Genomic DNA, 22,053 nt, shown 5'->3' on the forward strand with positions numbered 1-22,053 from the left:
TGAGAGACTCTGGACTCTGAGAAACAAACTGAGTTTTTTTTTTTTTTAAGATTTTTTATTTATTTATTTGAGACAGAGAATGAGAGATAGAGAGCACGAGAGGGAAGAGGGTCAGAGGGAGAAGCAGACTCCCTGCCGAGCAGGGAGCCCGATGCGGGACTCGATCCCGGGACTCCAGGATCATGACCTGAGCTGAAGGCAGTCGCTCAACCAACTGAGCCACCCAGGCGCCCACAAACTGAGGTTTTACAGGGGAGGGGAGTGGGGGGATGGGTTAGCCTGGTGATGGGTATTAAGGAGGGCACGTATTGAATGGAGCACCGGGTGTTATATGCAAACAATGAATCATGGAATAAATGGAATCATACAATAAAAAATAAATAAGTAAATAAAACTGTGTTAGAGATCTGAAGTATGAAGCGTATTTTTAAAGAATTTCAAATTTGTTTATTTTCAAGATAAACAACAGTATTTGCTATCAATGAAAGAAAGTTAACCAAGAAAATAATATACCTTGCAGTAGCTTTCAGTATCTACACTCTAAATGTTGACCCTCAAAACGTCTAAATATCATTCTTCAGTACAGTATAACCCGTACTTTAGGGATGGCTTCTCAAACCTAGCATAAACTGATAATGTGAATACAGTTTTGGACCCTTTAAAGGGACTGTTTGTATACATAGAAAGATATTCCTCATTCCACTATATGTTAAAAGTAAACCTCTTTGCCTTCAACTTTATTTTTAGTTCTGTCCTTTTAAGTTAGCTTAAGTAGAAATAGAGCACTTAATTTTTTCATGATTTAAAGTCTCTTCTTATGCCTTTATTCATAGAGGTTTACCTGCAGCTATACTATCTATTAAAATTAGAAATATTCTGAAGTCACCAAACACCAGAGATGTCTGTTGTTATAATCAAATGGTATCTGGAATTGTTTTATCTTTCCCCTGAAACACATTATTTGAGTACACTTTGCTTGATGGAAAACCATCATTGCGCCTTTTGCTTAAAGAGCTGTAGCAGTGTTAGAACACTGGATTCTTTCCTGAGAGGGGAGCTAACTCAGAATATATGTGCACTTAGTTCAACATGATTAGCTGATGCACACCGAATCCCATGTTGACCAAATGGTGACTTTTAGGTTGGAATTTGTATACTTTACCTTTTTTTTCTCAAATTCAACATGTTCAATCTTAACTGTCTGAGTACAAGTTAAAGGCTTTTCCTCCCATGAGATTTAAAAATACATGCTACTTTGTTCTGTGCTGAAATGTGTTAACTCTCTTATTCTGGATTGTGCATTGGAAAACTCTAATAAAAACAGTATAATTTTTTTAAAGGTTTTCATTGACAGAACATCTGCAAACTTAATGAGGCAATCCATTGAGATAAATACATCAACTAATAAATCCCCATACATGCAGCCAGTAGTATCACTGGCCAAGTACAAACCATCTGGGGATGTTTGGAGACTTTCAGTTCCTTTGGTCACAGGTTAGCAGAGCACATATTTCATATAGTAGATTATTTCTTAAACAGTCCTCCTTCCTGAAAATAAGTCATTCTACTAACCACATTTAAAAGCAACCTAAAGGAATCTATAAAGAGGAGAATAGAAGAGAAGTGAACAGTCTAGGACAAAGGCAGTTCATAATAAAGGACTGTGTGTTTATGTACACACTTTTTTTTCTTCCCAAATGTCATTATCTAAATCTTAACTCTTCCATATGCCTCTTATACGTGTTTCAATGAACAGATTATAAACTACTAAAGATAGATTCTATGAATTTTTCTCCCCAACCTATAGTGTCTAGAATACTTAGTCATACTATTGTAAACAGACAGTGGTTGATTGAATTTTGTGCCACATCTACAAAGTACTTTTATTGAAATGTAGGAAATAAAAGATTAATTGCAGATTCAATTTAATAGTTGTATGAATATTCATATTTTATTTTCCTTCTTGAGGTTGTTTCGGCATATTGTGTTTCTTTGAAAAATTTTTCCATTTCATACATTTATTGTCATAAATGCACTGGCAAATTTATTGGCATGTTCCCTTTTATATTCCTGATACTGATTATTTGTATGTTTATCTTTTTAGTGATTAGTCTTGCCAGAGTTGTATGAATTTTATTATCTAAGAACCAACTTTTGAAGGTGTTAATCATCTCTCTGTGCATTTCTTTCACTAACTACTAGTCTTTTGATTTTTAGTCTCTGCCTTTTCTAATATGTGTTCAAAGCTAATGTTTTCTTATACCATGGTTTAGCTCATCCCACAAGTTTTGATGTGCAGTGTTATCATTATAATTCAATTATTTTCATTATTACTCAAAATATTTTCTAATTTCCACTGTGATTTCTTCTTTGACTCAAAAGTTGTTTACATGTATAATTCTTAAGTTTAAAGTATATGGGAATTTTTTACTTAGATTTAAAACAATTTTTTTAGCTTAAATGCATTGTGGGTCAGAAACTGTAATTTCAATTTTTTGGTAATTTATTAAAATTTACCTCAAAGCCCAGGACATGGTCATTTTTTGAAAAAATTCCACATGTACTTGAAAAAAATTATGTAGTGGTTGGGGACAGTTTATTGTATTTGTCCATTAGGTCAATTTTACTTTTTTCATTGGTCAAATCTTGTATCTTTATGATTTTGTTTGCTTTTCCCGTAAGATTGATGGGAGCATGAAAATATTCCCAGCATGATTACAGATTCCTTTTATAGTTAATTTTTGTTTTATATATTGAGATTATGTTATTAACTAAATACCAACTTATAATTATTATATTCTCCTGGCAAACTGAAACTTTTTCATTATGAAGGGTTTCTCTTTATCTTCAAGAATATTTTTTGCCTGATATTAACTAATATCTATTTTGATATTCATACATTTTCCTTTTGATGAATATTTGCAAATATGCCTTTTCTATTAATTTTGAACTTTTTGTACCCTTGTTTTAGTTGTGTTTCTTCTAACTAACATGTTATTGGGCTCTATTTTTCCAGTAAGTCAATCTTTGTTTTTATAATTGAAGCATTCAATTTATATTTAATGGAATTACTGACATATCTGGATGTAAGTCTACTACCCTATACTATTTGCTTTATATATGTACTGTGTGCCAAGAATTAATTGCTTTACATTGAGAACTGCAACCATCTGCATTAATATGACAGAGCTATGGGGTCTAAGAACTGAAACCACCTGTGTCAACATGATTTATTTGTTTGTTAAAGAAAAACTGCCCAGGAAAGATAAGACTGTAAACCAATAAATAAGTTCATTGTTTCAGGAAATACTCGTATGTTAATTTATCTCAGACAATCTGCTCACCTTGGCAAAGAGCTCACTCATCAAGTAACAGTTTACTTAACAAGACTTGCTTCGAGACCCTTCCCTTGCTATAGACACTAATCATAAAACTATTGTCATGAACTTTTCCAAATTACAATCTGGTCCCCACCTGAAAAGAGCCACCTTTTTAAACCACTTGAGCCCAGACTTCACAATCCTATAAATATCCTCTCCTGACTTCACCTTCAGAGACTGTCGAGGCAGAATTCTCTATTACTACAGAGAGTTCTAATAAACTCAGTTTTGCTTTATTAACAGATTGCCTAGAGATATTTTGGGGGAGTTCAATAACATATTTATTCCTTTAATCCTAACAACCTTGTAAGTAAATTCTGTTCGTATGTTCTTTTTACAGATGAGAAATTGAGGCATACTGAATACTAAAATGACTTACACAAGGACACACAATTTAACTCACATGAATCTAAGCTATGCTACTAAAATTACTGAGTCTATCTACCCCCGAAGTCTACCTATTTGAAGATACTATAAAGGATCCTATGTCCTGACCCTCTCAGCCTCATACAATAATTACAGTACTGATTACAGAACTTTTGTTGTCTTCCCCACTAGACTGTGAGCTCTTTAAGAACAAGGACATACCTTGTCTCCATGCTGTCAGTGCCTAGCATAACCTCTGACACATGACAATCATTCAATAAATGTTTCTAAACTGAAAATTAAATGAAACCCCACTTTACAAATGAGGCTGTCAGATATTAAGAGTCTTGCTTTAGCCCAGTTAGAATGTAACTGTCATAACTTATGCTTCTGCCAATACCCCACATTCCTCAGCTCAACTGTAAACTGAATTGAGTTCTCCAAGAGCAGTTTTTATGAGACGAGAGTCTACAAACATTGAAATGGGGATTGATACTTATAAAGCTTTAGCCCTACCAAAATAGGATATTTCTTTGCTTTATTTGCTGAAATATTATCATCTCAGTGTGATCATACAGGTTCTCTCATGTGGATTAGCTTGAGTCACACAAATGTCTCTAATAAAAATGGAAAACATTAATTGGTAAATGTACTTTCTGACAATGTTTTAAGACACAGGGAAGTTACTATAGTTTCCTTGGTATTGAAACAGTTGGAATTCACTTCTCTATACTAAACAGAGCTTTACACATATGAAGTTTTTTTTCTTTATTATAAGGAGAAAATAATGTTATATATTTACTCATCAGGGAAAAAGTTCAAGATTTTATGTATCTGGGAGTGGGGTGGCAAATGTTAGTGTGTGCATGCTCGTAAGTGTACAGATGAAACAAGATTGGTAAAAAGTTGATAATTACTGAAGTTTGTTATGAGTACATGGGGACTCATTAGATTCTTCATTTCTGAACACATTTGAAATTTTCCATAATAAGCTTAAAAAATGGCTAATTTCCCCATTATTAAACTAGCTATACAAAGTACCTGGTCATTCACATATAAAATGGCTGCAAACTTAATATCACAACCCAAAGCAAAAGTTATTCTTTCCATCTGTGGATAGACTCTAAAATTTAAGAGAGTAGTTACTTCTTCGGCTGGGAGAATTTTACAGTCTTTTGCTGAGCATCAAGGAAGCTTTCCCCCAACTGTCCATCTCTTCTGTGTATATTAGAACCTCAAGATTTCTGCAGATGAAAAGAAGCTGCACCATACCAGGCACAGTGCTGGCCTTCTTTCCTATACTCCTGCTTTTCTCTGATTGGCTTTCTACAGAGCACAACGTAATTCCATTAAGTGCAACCCATCCCTTTATTTTACTAAGATAAATAGCTTCAAGAATCATAAAGTGATTATCTCACAAGATGTAAATTCCTTTAAGGGCACAGAATATTTCCTCACGTAACTTAGACTAAAACACATATTAAGCACTTTTTATGTCTGCCTGGTTCCTGGGTGTTTCTTTCCTTTGAATGTGGATTTTCCCCTCTGGATAACATGGAAAATCCTTCCAAAATCTGGAGGAAAATGCAAATGATCTTCTGTACCAACTAATTTTACTATATACACACCTCTACCATTCCTCTGCCAATAAAAGTTTTTTTTAAGTCAGTAAACGTCAAAATGTGGTATGTAGCAAATATCAAGGGTCTCAAATATAGAACAGAAAACGAATGTCAGATTACAATGTCCTATTGATATACTAACTCAGGAACGTAGGTCAATCCTTTTTTAGTATTTTCATGAGTTCTTATTTTATTAATGTATGCTTTGACAACGGAAAAATGGATTATGGTATTCTGTTGTTAGCTAATATTTTATTGTTTATTTAAAATATAGAGCAAGGTTTTTCAAATATTTACACAATACAACACAAATGTTTAGAAGAGCAAAATTAGCAATCAGTTCCATAAACAGATACATCTAATACCTTGCTTCAAATGAAATCATTGCTGCTTCTTCAGGGCAATAATAGCGTAACATCTGGGAGATTTCACAGGATCAAACAACTTCACAAGTGTAGCCCATGCAATATCTTCCTGCAAATTGATAAGTGATTTAAACACATAGCAATTTGTTGAAGAAAGGAATGAAAGATGAATCAAACTATATATTGTAATATAAAAACAACATAAAAACAAACTATGTAAAAGAAAATTATGCTGGGGAAATAAAGATGTACATAAATAGTGAACTACGAGGTTACTCTTTGAAGTAGTCAAAAACAATTGGGTATTACTGAAACAAATTATTATACAATGAAACATTATTCAGCTTCTGTAGTATATTTAATGAGATGGGAAAATTCTGAATAGAATGAAAGAAATTATATGCAAAACTCTACTTATAATTTGATTCCAATTTTAATTAAAGTAGGCATAATATACTCATACATATATGTGTGGCATATATATATTAGAGAAAGGCACTAAAAAACATACCAAAAATTTAAATTAATGCTGACAGATGGAATTGTTTTTATTCTTTTATATTCTTCATTTAAAATTCTCTAATGTAAATGTTACTCTTATAATATTATTTATACTATTTAAAATATTATTTAAATATTATTAAACAAAATATTATATAAACAATATTTAAAGTATTAAACAAATTAATATGATTTCTTTCACTTCATTACCAATCTATTAATCTTCATGCATACTATTTACTTATTTTATTAATTTTTTACCATTTACTTATTTTATTTAGGTCAACGGAAATTGTTTTGAAAAGGGAAATAGTGAGTACCTAGTAAAACAGGTCTAATTTGGTCACCTATAAATTTGGAAACCTAAGATTTCCAGTGATTCTGAGTTAGTTGGTAGCTTAAGAAAGTACACAAATCCAAATATTTAAAAATTGCCTTTTTCCATAAAAATACAAATTAGAACAAAAGCAAACATTTATTAAAATCCATTTGTTCCAAATAGCCTGTTGAAAAGAACTAAAACTACTCACTATGATAAAACAAAATTCTTAAAATAAAGTACTTAATGATGGAAACTTAAGGCTGAATCCACGTATGGGTTTAATTTAAATAGTTCACATAACTATTCTGATCACAGCTCAGAGTAAAATCTGCAAAAAAACATTTTCCCTAAAGATAACCAAGAAAACAATTTTTGGGGGCATTCAACATAGGTAAAACAAACATGACTATGAAAAGAACAAAAGTAATTTGCACTGATCAGAAAGAAGTTTTTATACTGCAGAGTACATATGTCCAAAATCCCAAAGTGATTTAAAAGGTAAATTCTTATAAAATGAAAATATACATACTATCTTTTATATCTGGTCTTTATTAATTTTGGCTATATAATATGTCATATACGATTCTTGTGTTTACTGCCTACTGTATAGTAATTACCATACAATTAAAGAATAAAACTTTTATTATAGCAGCCTTGCTGAAAACATCTGTTGTACATATGTTTATGTTTAAAAAGAGATAGGATGAATATTTAAACTTGGAAAATATAATGAGAAAAATTATCTGACTAGTTTTATGTAAAAGAAACTTATCCTAGATATAAGTGGATCCATTTACTGGATTTAATGAAGATATTATGTATTTTAAAATGTCATGATTTACCTGTTCTTTCAGGTAGCAAAGTCGATCTAGAAGAATCAATGTCTCTATACAAGGAGCCAGAACAACTTTCAACTAAAAGAAAGAACAAGATAGGATGGCAGAACTTTAAAAAAAAAAAAAAAAGACTAGCTTAACACTTGTGTTTAAGAAAATATATCTACAGAAATTTATATAAGGCCAAATCTCCAGTACCAATTGTATATCTTCAGAAAATGAATACTGCAGAGATCAAAAGTTTTTCTTTAATGATAATAGGAAAAGAATGTCCTTTGAATGACTTTGAGGTAGAATCCAAAGGCAGTCATACATATGTGATAGAGAGCTTTCAAAGGTACTAAGAGTAAAATTCATTAAAAGGAATGCTTGTGAAATAACTGCATTGAGACCAATATGTGTTCAAAGAACTCTGAAATTTCTTTCTGTGCATTTATGATACACTTTAAGAGAAATCTACCATGTGTTCTCTTTATTACATTACTGACACCTAATATAGTTCTGAAATAGGAAATGATCCAAAAGGGTTTTTCTGCAGTAAGAGAAAAACAACATAGATTGGTTGGTCCCATAATAAAATTTAATAGAACCCTATTTAAGTCTAGCAACATACCCAATTTAATAGGTTTAATTCTGAGATTTACCATATTAAAAGCTTCCAGCTCATTCATTCTAGGCTTATACTTCTCGTAGTAGTCCATTATAACTTTTTCTGGCAGCTTCAAGATAAAACAACAACAAGAAATTTAACAACAGTTAAAAAAAACCTTTTTCTTTAGCAAACATACCTCTAAGTAAAATCAACGTAACAATTTAAAACAAACTTCAGTGTCTGAAGAACTCTAAGGATACGCATGAAACAAGTCAATATAAGTTCTTTCGTTAATATCTTCTGTACCTCGTTTATTTAGCATATCATAAATAAAACCAGCATTAACATCCTACTGATATTGTTTAATTTCAGCAAGTACATGAAATATTTACTTTCACTTGTTTCTATGCGTGTAATACATAGGAGCTCAATAAACATTTTTTTGAGTAAAATTAAGATTTAAAATGATGTACCTATATGTCCTAGAGAATAAGTTTCAAAGGCAACAAGAACACAATAAGGACATATGTTCATATTTAAGGTAATTTCCTCTAACATCCACTTAACAAATCCATCAACAAGCATTACTTGCTGATTTTTTTTTCAAAACCATAGATGCCTATAGTACACTGAACACTTGTGGTTTGCAGGCCGCTTTTTACAACACATATGCTTCTGTTCACACCAGCAGAACTTTGTTTACTGAGTCAAATGTATTTGTTCCTAAACTTGATATAAGTAAATATTACATAAAGAATGAAATATTAATGCAAAAGGAAAAGTTTTTTCTATAAATTGGATGCCTTTGTGAAAGGCTTGATAAAGGAAAGCCATCAGAAGAAACGGCTGTCAAATTACATATGGTGAAAGCAAATGAAAGACTGGATAAAAAGGAGTAAAAAATCCGAAAGGATTTGTATTCAGATTTTTTTGCAAATGTCTAAATGACTTTATTATTTTTTTCAAAGCCCTTATTCTTTTTCTTACTGCACTAAATTTCTTTTGAACTTAGAAAGCACAAAAAGGTAACAGTGAAAAGTGAGGTTTTTGTCTCATTCAATTTCTAGTGCAGCCTTCCAGAAAAGATTTCTCCCTTGGTATAGAATCCAAGCAGATTATAACTCCTTCCCCAACCCTTTTTAAAATTTTGCCCATCTTTCAATCAAATGAGTATCTCCTGAACCAATTTCTTGCAGTAATGTATATCAGACTGGATCCAGGCCTGAACTTCAAGCCAGCAAAAATTCTCATCTTACAAAATTGTGTGTGTTTGAATTATAGCCTTTATTTAGTCTTTACTTCTCTCCTGCCACCTGAGATCAGCAGTTACAGGACAACTCAGAACTCATAATCTTTTTTTAATCCTGCTCCACCAGCACATTGCTTCCTGTAAATATGGTTTTTCAATGTGATTCCATGGGTTCTCCAATATTCTTTGTTTCTCTTTTATGCCCAATTGGGAAGCACTACCCTGGTCACCAATTGCATTTGTTCCAAACTAGGAATGGTTGATTTGGCTCCTCAGCATATTCCACTTTAGAGAACTGTGTTCTGTTGGTTTTGCCAGGGATCTGTAACCCTGGAAATTTTCTCTTGGTATCTTTCTGCATTCCTCTTTACCTTCATTGTGCTTCATAATACACGTGATTTAAGATTCAACATGTTTTCTGATTTTGTCAAAGAAGGAGTTTGTGTTTTGGTTTCTCTTTGCTAGTTTTGTGTGATTCTAAAGAATAATGGAAGTCTGTTGTTTAAGTGAACCAAAGCTGGACACTGTAGACTGATACACTGTTGTTAGCTGAAGTCCACACTATCTCAGCCAGGTAATCACTGTCAACATCAATGATGATAATATTAATAGATACCCTTGAGGGATACCTGGGTGGCTCAGTTGGTTAAGTGCCTGCCTTCGGCTCGTCAAGATCCCAGGGTTCTGGGATCGAGTCCTGCAGCAGGCTCCTTGCTTAGCGGGGAGCCTGCTTCTCCCCCTGCTTGTCCTCTCTCTGACAAATAAATAAACAAAATCTTTGGAAAAAAAATAGATACCCTTGATATGTCAGGAACATGGCATTCTATTTTTGTGGTCTTCCTCTCAAAAACCCTTAACCACAATCCAATTATGAGGAAAACATCTGCAAATCCAAATGAAGGAATATTCTACAAAATGTCTGACCAGTGCTCCTCAAAACTCTCAAGGTCATCAAAAATAAGGTAAGTCTGAGAAACCGTCACAACCAACAGGACTAAATGCAGTGTGATATCCTGGATAGGATTGTGGAACTAAAAAGACATTAGGTAAAAACTAAGGAATTCTGAATAAAATATGGACTTTAGCTAACAACAGTGTATCAGTCTCTGGTTCACTGGTTCTCGTGTACTTTTCATTAAAATGTTATTAGGTGTGGTTTTTACATATAATATTGACATATTGCTTTTGATCTCAATTTAAAAGTATAATTGTTAACCCTTGTTTTGTTCTTTTCCCAAATGTAATTGCTACAAATCTATACATGATAAGTTACAGGATACTTTATTATTAACAGTATGCTCATTTTGAGGATAATTTGAGGTGGTTTATAATATGATGAATAAAAATGTATCAACAGTAGGCCGTTAAAGAAAGGATAAACTCTCAAGGGTGTGCAGGAGAAAAACATGATACCTAGTCCCCTAGCTAAGGACAGCTGCTGGAATCAAGCATAAATGTATATTCGAGCCTCCTGATAGCTAAGGCAAAAAAACAAATAAGTTGAGTGTTCTTTGGAGGAGATTGTCCTATCATGAAAAATTGAATTATTATGTAGATTGTTATGTAACAGAACCTAGATGATATGAAAAAGCCTTGAGATATTGTCTTTACTGAATGTCCAAAAATACCCTCATACCAAATACATTAGGACTCTGAATGCCTCTAAAACCCAAGCCCTATTTTATTGTGTTTCTGCCCAATCACTGCTTGGGGAAAGAGTCCTAGGCTGCAACTTATGTAAAAATCCTCCTGCAGGTACAGTTTCCCCTTTTCTACCTCTCTCACCTCATTTGATTTAGGGTATTTGTTTACAAAAATTCTATCCAAACAGCTGTGAAAGCAATCAAATGAATCAACTAGATCCTCTTTTTCTGGGTCAGGAGGGTGGGTGCTATGCAGAGAGGGGAAGTGATAAAAGCGATATACAAAGTTTGCTCCAGATGGGAAGCAGAGTCATGAATAAACAACTTATCAATAAGCAAGAATCTGGAGAGAAAAATTATCTAGAACAAAAAGTGAAATAGCTGCTGGTTCAGAGCTCTCATTAACAAAATACATTCTGAGGAAACTAGGCTGTACCTCACTTTCTTGGTTTTTGTGAAGCCAAGAGATCTGTCTTTCTTATAAGTATATGTATTCCTAGACTAGCCTCCCACAAATTATTTAGAAAACCTGAGTAAATCTTTATTTCTTGCAATCAAATGACCACATATCTTCCTTCTTAAAACCATAATAAAAGCAAACAATTTAATCATAACTCTAATAATGCCTCCCTACAGGGATGAATTACTATAGGCATAGGGTTGTAAACAGTGGAATATAGTTCTTTAATGATGTGATTTGACATAGAGATTTATGACAACACAGATACATCCAGAGGGTATCACACTAAGTGAAATAAGTCAGACTGAGAAAGAAAAATACCATGTGATTTTACTCATATGTGGAATCTAAGAAAACAAATGAATAAACAAACAAAAAGCAGAATCAGACCTATCAAATACGGAGAACAAACTGATGGTTTCTAGATGGGAGGGGGGTGGGCAAAATGGGTAAAGGGGATACCGGCATGAAGCAGTCACTGGAATAAAAGGAAGAGCGTACAGCACGTAGCCAATGGTGCTGTAATAGTGTACAGTGTTGTACAGGGACACACGGCAGCTACCCTGGCGAGCTTGGCATCACCGTATAAAGAAACTGAATCCCTACACTGTATACCTGACAGTAACAGAACACTGTGTGTCAACTTTACTCAAATAAAAAAATTAAAGAAACAAGATAGGACTTGGGTATCTAGAATGTGGATGGCTAGTATGTGCTTTAAAAGTAGGGAGTGGGGTTTAGTACAGAGTTCTTTACTGTTACTGAAGACAGACCAAGAAATCATGGAACATTCCTGAGATACTATAGGTAATTCAACTGCAGCTGTTGGGGGATTCAAGGCCACATTCTGAAGTAATGAGACTTAACTGAGAGAAAATTAGAAGGCATAATAGGTAAGGATTAGGGTTTTATCATTACGAATCAGAACTTTGCTGAGAATCTAAAAAACATACTGGACAGGACACATGATCTCTAGCTCATGGGGCGGTGGGGGGGAAGCACTCAATACTGAACAAAGGGGAAAACTAGAAATTTAAAGCCTGAAGATGAAGCTGTGTTGGAAGACAGTGATGAAATCAGGGTACCAGAAGCAAAGGCAAGGATTTGAGCAGTGTTCTGGACAAATCCTACTGCTGCCATGGTTAGACTTCTGAGGTCCCATAACATGTCTGGATTTGCACTTGGAAAAAGCTCATGCACTTTCTGATTTCCAAACAGGACTCTCCTTAAAGCTCCCATAACTCTTTAGTACTTACCTGACTGCATGAAAAGGAACCGCACATATGCCTATACATAGGATGAAAAGTTTCCTAAAGAAGAAGTATTTGAGCTGCTTAAGCCCTTGAACAAACTACTCAGTTAAAGTCATAGTCTTGTCACATACATCAACCTGTTCTGCTAGATACAAAATATACAAATGACATTCTTGCAATAAAATAAACTCTTCAGAGCTCTCAGATCCTGGTAGGGGAGATCAGAACTACTGAGTTTCTGGAAAGGGGAATAATTTACTACATAGTTCCCAGAAAAGTGATCTCCAAATCACTGTCTTATGATTTTTTTTTTTTCCTCCCAAGGTTCACTGAAAGTTCAGGATAATCTTCCAATTAATTTTGTTCTGAACTTTTTTCTTCCTTCCTTCCTTCCTGAACTGGAAGAACTTGGCACACAAAATCTTTATACAAGAAGTTTTACATCCATGGTGTTTTTGACTATTACAATCTATAAACCAATAGTAAAGAGATGGTCTGCTATGACACTTAAAAAAAGTATTATTAAAATGGGATCCTTCACTGCTATTTTCCAATAGGAAAAAATCAAGTTCATTAAGGTATGAATTCTAATGTGGAGCACCTTTCTATAAAGAAGCATTAGAAAAGATGGTCTGAGGCGCACCTAGGTGGCTCAGTGGGTTAGGCTTCTTGTCTTCAGCTTAGGTCATGATCCCAGGGTCCTGGGATTGAGCCTTGTATCAGGCTCCCTGCTCAGCAGGGAGTCTGCTTCTCCCTCTCCCCCTGCCCCGCCCCCCTGCTCGAGCTCACTCTCACTCTTTCTCAAATAAATAAAATCTTTATTTATTTTTTTAAAGATTTTATTTATTTGACAGAGACAGAGAGACAGCGAGAGAGTGAACAAAAGCAGGAGTGGGAGAGGGAGAAGCAGGCTCCCCACTGAGCAGGGAACCCAATGCGGGGCTCGATCCCAGGACCCTGGGATCGTGACCTGAGCCGAAGGCAGATGCTCAACGACTGAGACACCCAGGCATCCCATAAATAAAATGTTTAAAAGAAAAAGAAAAATTGGTTTGAATATAAACTATACTGATGTTCTACATGCTTGCTGTACTGTTTTCCTAAAATGTAGAATTATAATTACAAAATGTGGACAATGATTAATATTTTATGTAAGGCAAAAGGATGTTTGATTAGTAGATAGGGAATCTCTCCAAATGTGGCTTTTGACAGTTGGTAGCCAGGGCTTTGGCAGGTAAATCACAGTCGGTAGGGGTGTCAAGGTTACTGGCAGCACAAAGGTACACTTACTGTATCAGACTGACAGGCAGGCTTAGGCTGGGCCACAGTATCTCTGAGCAGAATATCTAGTAAAGGCCTCTAAAAAGACCTGAAACAACTTCTGTCCTTTACCAGAAGAGGTTTATCTTCTCTAATTGGCTCCCACCCTTCTCAATATTAATGCAGGCTGTATTTTTAATTCTCCAAAAACTTTTGTTGCTTTTACTTTGTGTGAGGTTCACTTCCTTTGGGTTTGGTGGTTTCAGGTTTCCAAATTTTTTTAAAAAAAAAATTAAAGCTTCAGAAAGTGCTATGAACATTTATATACGTACTACTTAGATTCACCTATCATTACTATTTTGCTACATTCATTTTAACCATCCATCCATCTTTATTATTGTTATTATTGCTGATCCATTTGAAAGTAATTACAAATGTCAAGACTCTTCATCCCTAAATGCTTCAGCAAGTAGATCCTAGGAACAAGATATGCTCTTACATAACTGCAATAATCAAGTTTAGTTATTTAACACTGATCAAATATTGTTATCTGTTATATAGTCTATATTGAAATTTTACCATTTGTCCTAACAACGTCTTTTATAGTCCCCCACCCTTTTTAAAAAAATATTTAATTTTTAAGAGTATTTTTATTTATTTTTGAGAGAGAGAGCTAGAACAAGTGTGTGGGGGAGGGGCAGAGAGAGAAGCAGGCTCCCCAAAGAGCAGGGAGCCTGATGCGGGACTCGGTCCCAGGACCCTCGGATCATGACCTGAGCCAAAGGGAGATGCTTAACCGAATAAGCCAGCCAGGTGCCCCCCCCCCACCTTTTTTAAGCATCCAGTCTGGAATGGAGCATTAGTATTTCTAATCACATTTAATCTGGAACAGTTCCTCAACTCTTCTTTGTCTTTCATGAAATTGATATATTTTTTTAAATTGAAGAATTGACATACAATATGCTATTAGTTTCAGGTATACAACATAGTAATTTAACATTTATACACATTAAAAAATGGTCACCGCAGTAAGTCTAGTTACCATCTGTCACCATAAGAGGTTGTTATATTATTGACCATATTCCCTATATTACATCCCTGTATCTTATATACTTTATAACTGAAAAATTGTACCACCTAATTCCCTTCAACTATTCTCTGCATCCTCCCGCTCCCTTTCCCTCTGGCAACCACCGATTTGTTCTCTGTACCTATGAGTCTGTTTCTGTTTTGTTTGCTCATTTTTTTTTTTTAGATTCCACATATAAGTGAAATCATATGGTGTTTATCTTTCTCTGACTTATTTCACTTATAAGTTATTTCACTTAAATTCATAATACCCTCTAGGTCCATGCATGTTGCAAATGGCAAGATTTCATGCTCTTTAATGGTTGAGTAATATTCCATTGTGTATATATACCATAACTTCTTTATCCATTCATCTATTTATGAACATTTAGGTGCTTCTACATCTTGGCTACTATAAATAATGCTGTGATGAACATAGGGGTGCATATGTCTTTTTGAATTAGTGTTTTCATTTTCCTTTTTTTCTCAGATAAATACCTAGAAGTGGAATTGCTGGATTGTATGGTAGTTCTATTTTTAATTTTTTTAAGACTTATTTATTTTAGAGAGAGAGAGTGCTTGTGTGTGAGTGTGGGGAGGGGCAGAAGGAGAGAATCTTCAAGCAGACTCCCCGCTGAGCACAGAGCCCAACTTGGGGCTTGATCTCACAACCCATTAGATCATGACCTGAGTCAAAACCAAGAGTCAGACACTCACCAACCTAGCCACCCAGGCACCCCTATTTTTAACTTTTTGAGGGACCTCATATTGTTTTCCATAGTAACTGCACCAGTTTGCATTCCTACCAACAGTGCACAAGGCTTCCCCTTTCTCCACAACCTAGCCAACACTATTTCTTGTCTTTTTGACAATAGCCACTCTAACAGGTATGAGGTGATATCTCGTGGTTTTAATTTGCATTTCCCTGATGGTTAGTGATGTTGAGCATCATTTCATGTGTCTGCTGACCATCTGTATGTTTTCTCTAAAAAAAATATCTATTCAGGTCTTCTGCCCATTTTTTAATCAGCTTGGTTTTTTTTGATATTGAGTTGTATGAGTTCTTTACATATTTTGGATGTTAACCCCTTATCAGATACATCATTTCTGAATATCTTCTCCCACCTGTAGGTTGCCTTTTCCTTGATGGTTGATGGTTCCCTTCATTATCTGACACTGACACATTTTGAAAAGGCCAGTTACCTGGGTGTTTTCTCATGAGTAGATTCAAGTTACGCATTTTGGGCAGGAATATTACGTAAGTGATGCTATATCTTCTTCAAAGCATTGCATTTTGAGGCAGATGATTTCAGTTTGTTCATTATTGGTGATGCTAACTTTGAAGGCTAATCTACTTTTTGAAATGAATAAACAATCTGTGGGAAGTACTGTGAGTCTGTGTAAATATCCTGTTCCCCTACAAATGTTTTACCCAATGGTTTTAATCCCTTGATGATTCTCCTGTGAATCAATTATTACCATGGTGGTTGCAAAAAGCAGCCAGAATTTACTTATGGGTATAATGCAAATGTTAAAGGAATTCAATCTGTATCACTTATGGATATATTACCACATGGAAGAGGTCATGAGCTCTCTACACTTGTTGGATTTCCCGTGAAATAATTCCTGCCCTCTCACCTGTATTTAAACCACCTGGTGATTATTCTTAGCTCTGATAAATCTCTGATTTAACATCCAAAGATCAGTTTACTTGGCCTCTCCACATGTACCCACTCCTTTAGCCTCATCTCTCACTGCTGCCTTTCATGCTGGCTTTGTGCTCCAGCAGTGTTTAGTTCAGAATCATGTTTCTCATATCTCTGTGTTTTTGCACAAGCAACCCCACCCCAGCACCTGCAATTAATTCCTTGCTCCCTACTTGCCCACCTTGTCTGCGTGATGAACTCCTACACATTCCTTCAAGACCAAACTAAGGCATGACATATCCTTTGTGAAATCTTCACAGGCAAAGTGAGTTGCTCCTTTCTCTATGCTTCCATCCTACTTTATATATGTGTCTATTGTTGTAGGTCAATGCTATATTATAATCGCTTGTTTTCTTTCTAAATGGGTTATATCTTAATTATCTTTGTAGCCCCAGAGTTTATACTGCTCTTAACACATGGGAGATTTTTCAATGTAAGTGTTTGTTGATGAATAAGTAAATCATTTTGGTCTCAAAAGTTTTCCTTTTGAATTTCCATTTTGGAAACATATATCTAAGAATATTTTTCTAAATTATCCTTTACTGCTCTTTTTTTAAATTTAATTTTATTATGTTATGTTAGTCACCATACATCATTAGTTTCTGATGTAGTGATTCATGATTCACTATTTTCGTATAACACCCAGTGCTCCATTCAGTACGTGCCCTCTTTAATACCCGTCACCAGGCCAACCCATCCTCCCACCCCCTCCCTTCTAGAACCCTCAGTTTGTTTCTCAGAGTCCACAGTCTCTCATGGTTCATGCCCCTCCGATTTCCTCCCCTTCATTTCTCCTTTACTGCTCTTACCCATCTTGCAAGATGGCGGGTAAAAAAACTGAGAAGAAACCTGAAACCAAAGCTGATCCTGGTGGCAAGGTTAAGAAGGGTAACCTCAAGGCTAAAACACCAAAGAAGGAGAAATTCTGTCCTAGTCAGAGGAATTGGCAGATATTCCTGATCGGCTCTGTATTCCATAAAGACCATATACAAGAGGAAGTATTCAGTAGCTAAATTCTGGGCTGAGAAGAAAAAGAAAGAGAAGGTTCTTGCTACTGTCACTAAACCAGTTGGTGGTGACAAGAATGGTGGTACCCGAGTGGTTAAACTTCATAAAATGCCTAGGTATTATCCGACTGAAGATGCACCTTGAAAGATGCTGAGCCACAGTAAAAAACCTTTCAGGCAGCATGTGAGAAAACTGTGAGCAAGTATCACTCCTGGGACCATTCTGATCATCCTCACTGGGTACCACAGAGGCAAGAGGGTGGTTTCCCTGAAGCAACTGAGCAGTGGCTTGCTACTTGTGACTGGACCTCTGGCCCTCAGTTGAGTTCCTCTGTGTAGAACACACCAGAAATCTGTCATTGCCACCTCCACCAAAATTGATCTCAACAGTGTGAAAATCCCAAAGCATCTCACTGATGCTTACTTTAAGAAGAAGTTGTGTAAACCCATATCAGAAAGGTGAAATCTTCAACATAGAGAAGGAGAAATATGAGATCACACAGAAGTGCAAGGTTGATCAGAAATCAGAAATTTTGCAAATTCTGCCAAAAATCAAAGCTGTTCCTCAGCTTCAGGGCTATCTATCTATACACTGTGTTTTCTCTCACAAATGGAGTTTATCCTCACAAATTGGTGTTCTAAATTTCCCAAAGAACCTAATTAAATAACTTATCCATTAAAAAAATAAATTATCTTTTACTTACTTCCATTAAAGTTTTAGGTTAGTAGTTTTCAACTCTACCCATTCAACACTACAGATCCTCATCAAATCATCAGTTTTATTGTCTTTATTTTACTTTACGTGAAATTAATTTCAATTATTTGAGTATTCATTATATAACACACAAGTTCTAGAAAATAAGTTTTTCTTTCTCTCTTCTTATAAACAAATACTCCAGCTCATTCTTTGTCTAGCAAATAATATCAATTCTGATGCTTTTAAAATCCAAAGGATATGTGCGTGTTTGCAATTGTGCGTTTGTGTACATGCAGTATAAGCCAGGGCAAAGAGACAGAAAAGCAGAAAAGTAATTACCAATTGACAAAAGAAGGCAAAATGCTATGGACCATGAAGAAATCATGAAAATTGAGGTTTTCTGAAATTGGTGAGATACCCAAGTTTGGGACAGAAGATAAAGTTTGAAAATACCTAATCTTTCTTTTTACATTTAGGTAAAGCCAATCATTAGGATGTTAATATTTTAGACACTTTTCAAGTCTTATGAAAATGTTTTACAAAGAAGTAACTGAATGTTACAAGAATTTTACTCAATTGTTTCATTCTAAGAAATTCATTCATTATAAACAGTATACTTGCTGATACAAGGTAGTTGATGTTCTGCCACAATTTATTGTTTTCAGTGGTTACAGAGTTAGGCTTAACTTTACTACAGAATCTAAACACTCTCCTTAAATTGACCTATATTTTATACTGGGTTGAAACAATACTGCCTATAAGTGGTTAGAGCTATACAAAAATGAAAGACCCAGCAGGGGACTGTTTTGAATAAAAAGTCTTCAAAATATAATAACAGAATCACTGCTTCTTCCCCACTTCCTCTCTCCATGTTTCTTGGTGTTAACATGTAAAGTGGCATTTAAAAAAAAGTATGGGGTTTATAATGGAAATATTAGATAACTACAAACTGCATCACTGAGATGACAAATGCTTGAAGACAGTGGACCTCAACTGGGGGTGGGGAGCAGGGATTTTGCCCCCCAGGGAATTTTTGGCAATGTCTGGAGACTCTCTTTCTCTTTTAATTAATAATTTTTTTTCTACCAGTGGGGTGCTACTGCTGACATTTAGTGGGTAGAGATCAGGGATGCTGCTAGACATCCTTCAATGCACAGGACAGCCTCCCACAACAAAGACTTATCCAAATGTCAATAGTGCTGCCAAATCCTGCTCTAAGAGAAAATGTCCAATGCTGTCTTTCACAACTGACGATAGGAATTATGGACTAAGCTTGTAAGCTGCACATAAGCCACGTATAGATCTAGTACATGGAGCTCTGGTCTCCTTTGGAATGATAACTTGTTTGGGAATGTTTTCTGTTTACTTCCATACGTTTAACGTGATTTCTTGTAACTGAAAATATATCCAGAGCACATTAAGAGATTTTCTAGACACTTTATTACTACATAGTTTTGAATATTAAGAGATCTGCTTTAAAAGATTAGAAACACATCAAAGCATTCACCATACTTTCCACTATATATCAATAAATGATTATAAATTTAGTCAAAGATCTTTCAAGTATTGTGGTATATTTAACATTTTAAAAAATGGTTTTGATATTTTTCAGTGCTTACTTTTTAGTGCTTGCATGTGAAAATTAATTTCATTTAGAACCATACACAAATCTCTTTTTACTGAGCTTGTCAAAACTTTAATTTGAGCACTGATACTTCACAATGTGGGAGAAAAATATTAGGAATTTGTATTGGATTGAAAACATTAACTTTGGTTTAGGTTTCCAACAACTCTGACCTGACAGATAAAACTTTCTCAATTCCTCTTGCTTAAAATTCAAATAAATCTCCCACCCCCAAAACATGTACTCATCTATTTCCTTCCTTTCACCAGTACATCCTTTTAAATATTTGTTACGTTGCTATTATGTTGTTCTGTACCTTCTTCCCCCAAAGTCTTCCAGCTTGGGTTTCTTGTTCCTTTTTGTCTCCTAACCCATTTTGTCTGACATATTTGTTCTTAATGAGCTTAAATAGTATTATGAGAAAATCAGTAGGACACTATTACTGCCTTTATTAACTAATACAAAGAATAATTTAAGACTGATTTTACATGGTGATACTTATCTACATCAGTCTTTTTTTTTTCTGTTTTTCATTTCACTTCTCAGTATAGTGGTGGTTAACAGTTGAGGTTTTGATGTTAGCTGAATCTGTGCTCAAGTTCCACCTCTACTACTTGCTAGCCCTTTGACCCTGGGAAAATGACTTGCCTTTTTCTACACCTCTCTTTCTACATCATTACATTGGGAATAATGATAGAATCTACCATAAGTGTTTCCGTGAAGAGTACACGAGATAATGTTGTGATGTTCTTGCACAATAACTACCACATAGCAAGTGCTTAGTAACTATTAGCTATTATTAATATTTCTGTCAGGGGTGCCTGGGTGGCTCAGTTGGTTAAGCATCTGACTCTTGGTTTCATCTCAGGGTCGCCCTGCATGGGGTAATTGAGCCCCGCATCAGGTTCCATACTCAGTGGGGAGTCTGCTCCAGATTCTCTCTCTCTGACCCTCCCTGCCCACACCCTGCTCGCTCTTTCTCTTCTTATCAGTCATATAATAAGCATATTAAGGAACATTTACTACGGTTACTATTAAAGACAAATTTGGGAAGAGAAAGCTATCAGGAAGGATAAGTAACATTTTTTTCTGTTAATACCCTTTAGCTTTGATACAATGTAATCATATCTGTGTTACTTTTTTAAGAAATCCATTTCATTCCTTTAACCATCTATTTTATTCTTTATTTCAATTTATAATCAATTCAAAATACCACAGTGGGCACTTGGGTGGCTCATCAAGTGTCCAACTCTTGATTTTGGTTCAGGTCATGATCTCAGGATTGTGAGAAGGAGCCCTGTGTCTGGCTCCACTCTGGGCATGACCTGCTTAAGATTCTCTCTCCCTCTCTCTGCCCCTCCCCCCCCCAAACAAACAAAAACCCAAACCAACAAACACAAAAACCCAAAATACCAGAGTGGTCCAAGTTCAACTTAATACTTTAGTCAATAACTCTGAATTGAAAGTTTATTTTTTTTCCTCAGCGTTAGAATATTTATTACCACTAGCCAACTAGCTTACCATTTTATCTTCAACATTAGGTTCTCAATTATTAGCTTGGGCCTCCTCTATGATGTCACCATTTCTCAGGATTCTCCCATTCAAAAAGGCTTTTGAATTTTAAGATTTTTTTATTTTAATTAGTTATACAGTCTTTAAGTAAATGCAGTTTATTGTCTTATTGCTCTTGCTTTACCTGTAATTCCCATTTGTTCTGTTATCTTGTTTTTTAACTGTTTTGATTTGAGAACTGGTACGTGGTACCTGAATAAACCTAAGGGGGAGTCTCTCTAGAGACGTAGGACAGCAAACCATCCACACTGACAGGAAAGATGAACTTGGAATAAAGGTAATGGAGATATGGTCTCAATATAATTAGATGTTTTTCACAAATGGGAGAAAAGTAGAAGGTAAATTATTTTGTATCATCTCAATTCATTACCCCATAGAACTTCTCCTGTTTTGTTTTTTTATGAAAACAACAATCATACTCTCACCTTGGACTCATCTAATCCAAGCTTCTTTAGAGACTTTCTGACATAGTCCAGAAAGGAAGAGGATTTTGAATAAATTTTACCCACGTGCCGATCACTGCAAAATAA

The 22,053-nt window shown here is 35.0% G+C and overlaps 1 protein-coding gene and 1 pseudogene across 7 annotated transcripts in view; one reads left to right on the forward strand and one right to left on the reverse strand.

Moving 5' to 3' along the window:
- METTL25 (methyltransferase like 25) overlaps positions 1-22,053 on the reverse strand; it is a 182,604-nt gene that overhangs the window by 69,376 nt on the left and 91,175 nt on the right. For 5 of the 7 annotated variants that reach the window (XR_012380675.1, XR_012380674.1, XR_012380672.1 and 2 more), the window contains exons 9-12: positions 21,949-22,042; positions 8,037-8,111; positions 7,399-7,470; positions 5,734-5,842 (exon numbers count right to left, since the gene is read on the reverse strand). Coding sequence is in view for 1 of the 7 variants with exons in the window: in XM_025882475.2 (XP_025738260.2) it covers positions 5,750-5,842; positions 7,399-7,470; positions 8,037-8,111; positions 21,949-22,042 (334 nt within the window). In the remaining 6 variants the exon portion in view is untranslated. Of the gene's footprint in view, positions 1-5,600; positions 5,843-7,398; positions 7,471-8,036; positions 8,112-21,948; positions 22,043-22,053 lie in introns of those variants that run through there. The other 2 variants (XM_025882475.2, XR_012380677.1) reach the window with 2 other exon arrangements.
- Positions 17,740-18,272, forward strand: LOC112831911 (large ribosomal subunit protein eL6-like; annotated as a pseudogene).

Source organism: Callorhinus ursinus, unplaced genomic scaffold (genome assembly GCF_003265705.2).
Source record: "Callorhinus ursinus isolate GAN/ISIS: 27379988/994484 unplaced genomic scaffold, GSC_fseal_2.0 scaffold14, whole genome shotgun sequence".
Classification (NCBI taxonomy): Eukaryota; Metazoa; Chordata; class Mammalia; order Carnivora; family Otariidae; genus Callorhinus; species Callorhinus ursinus.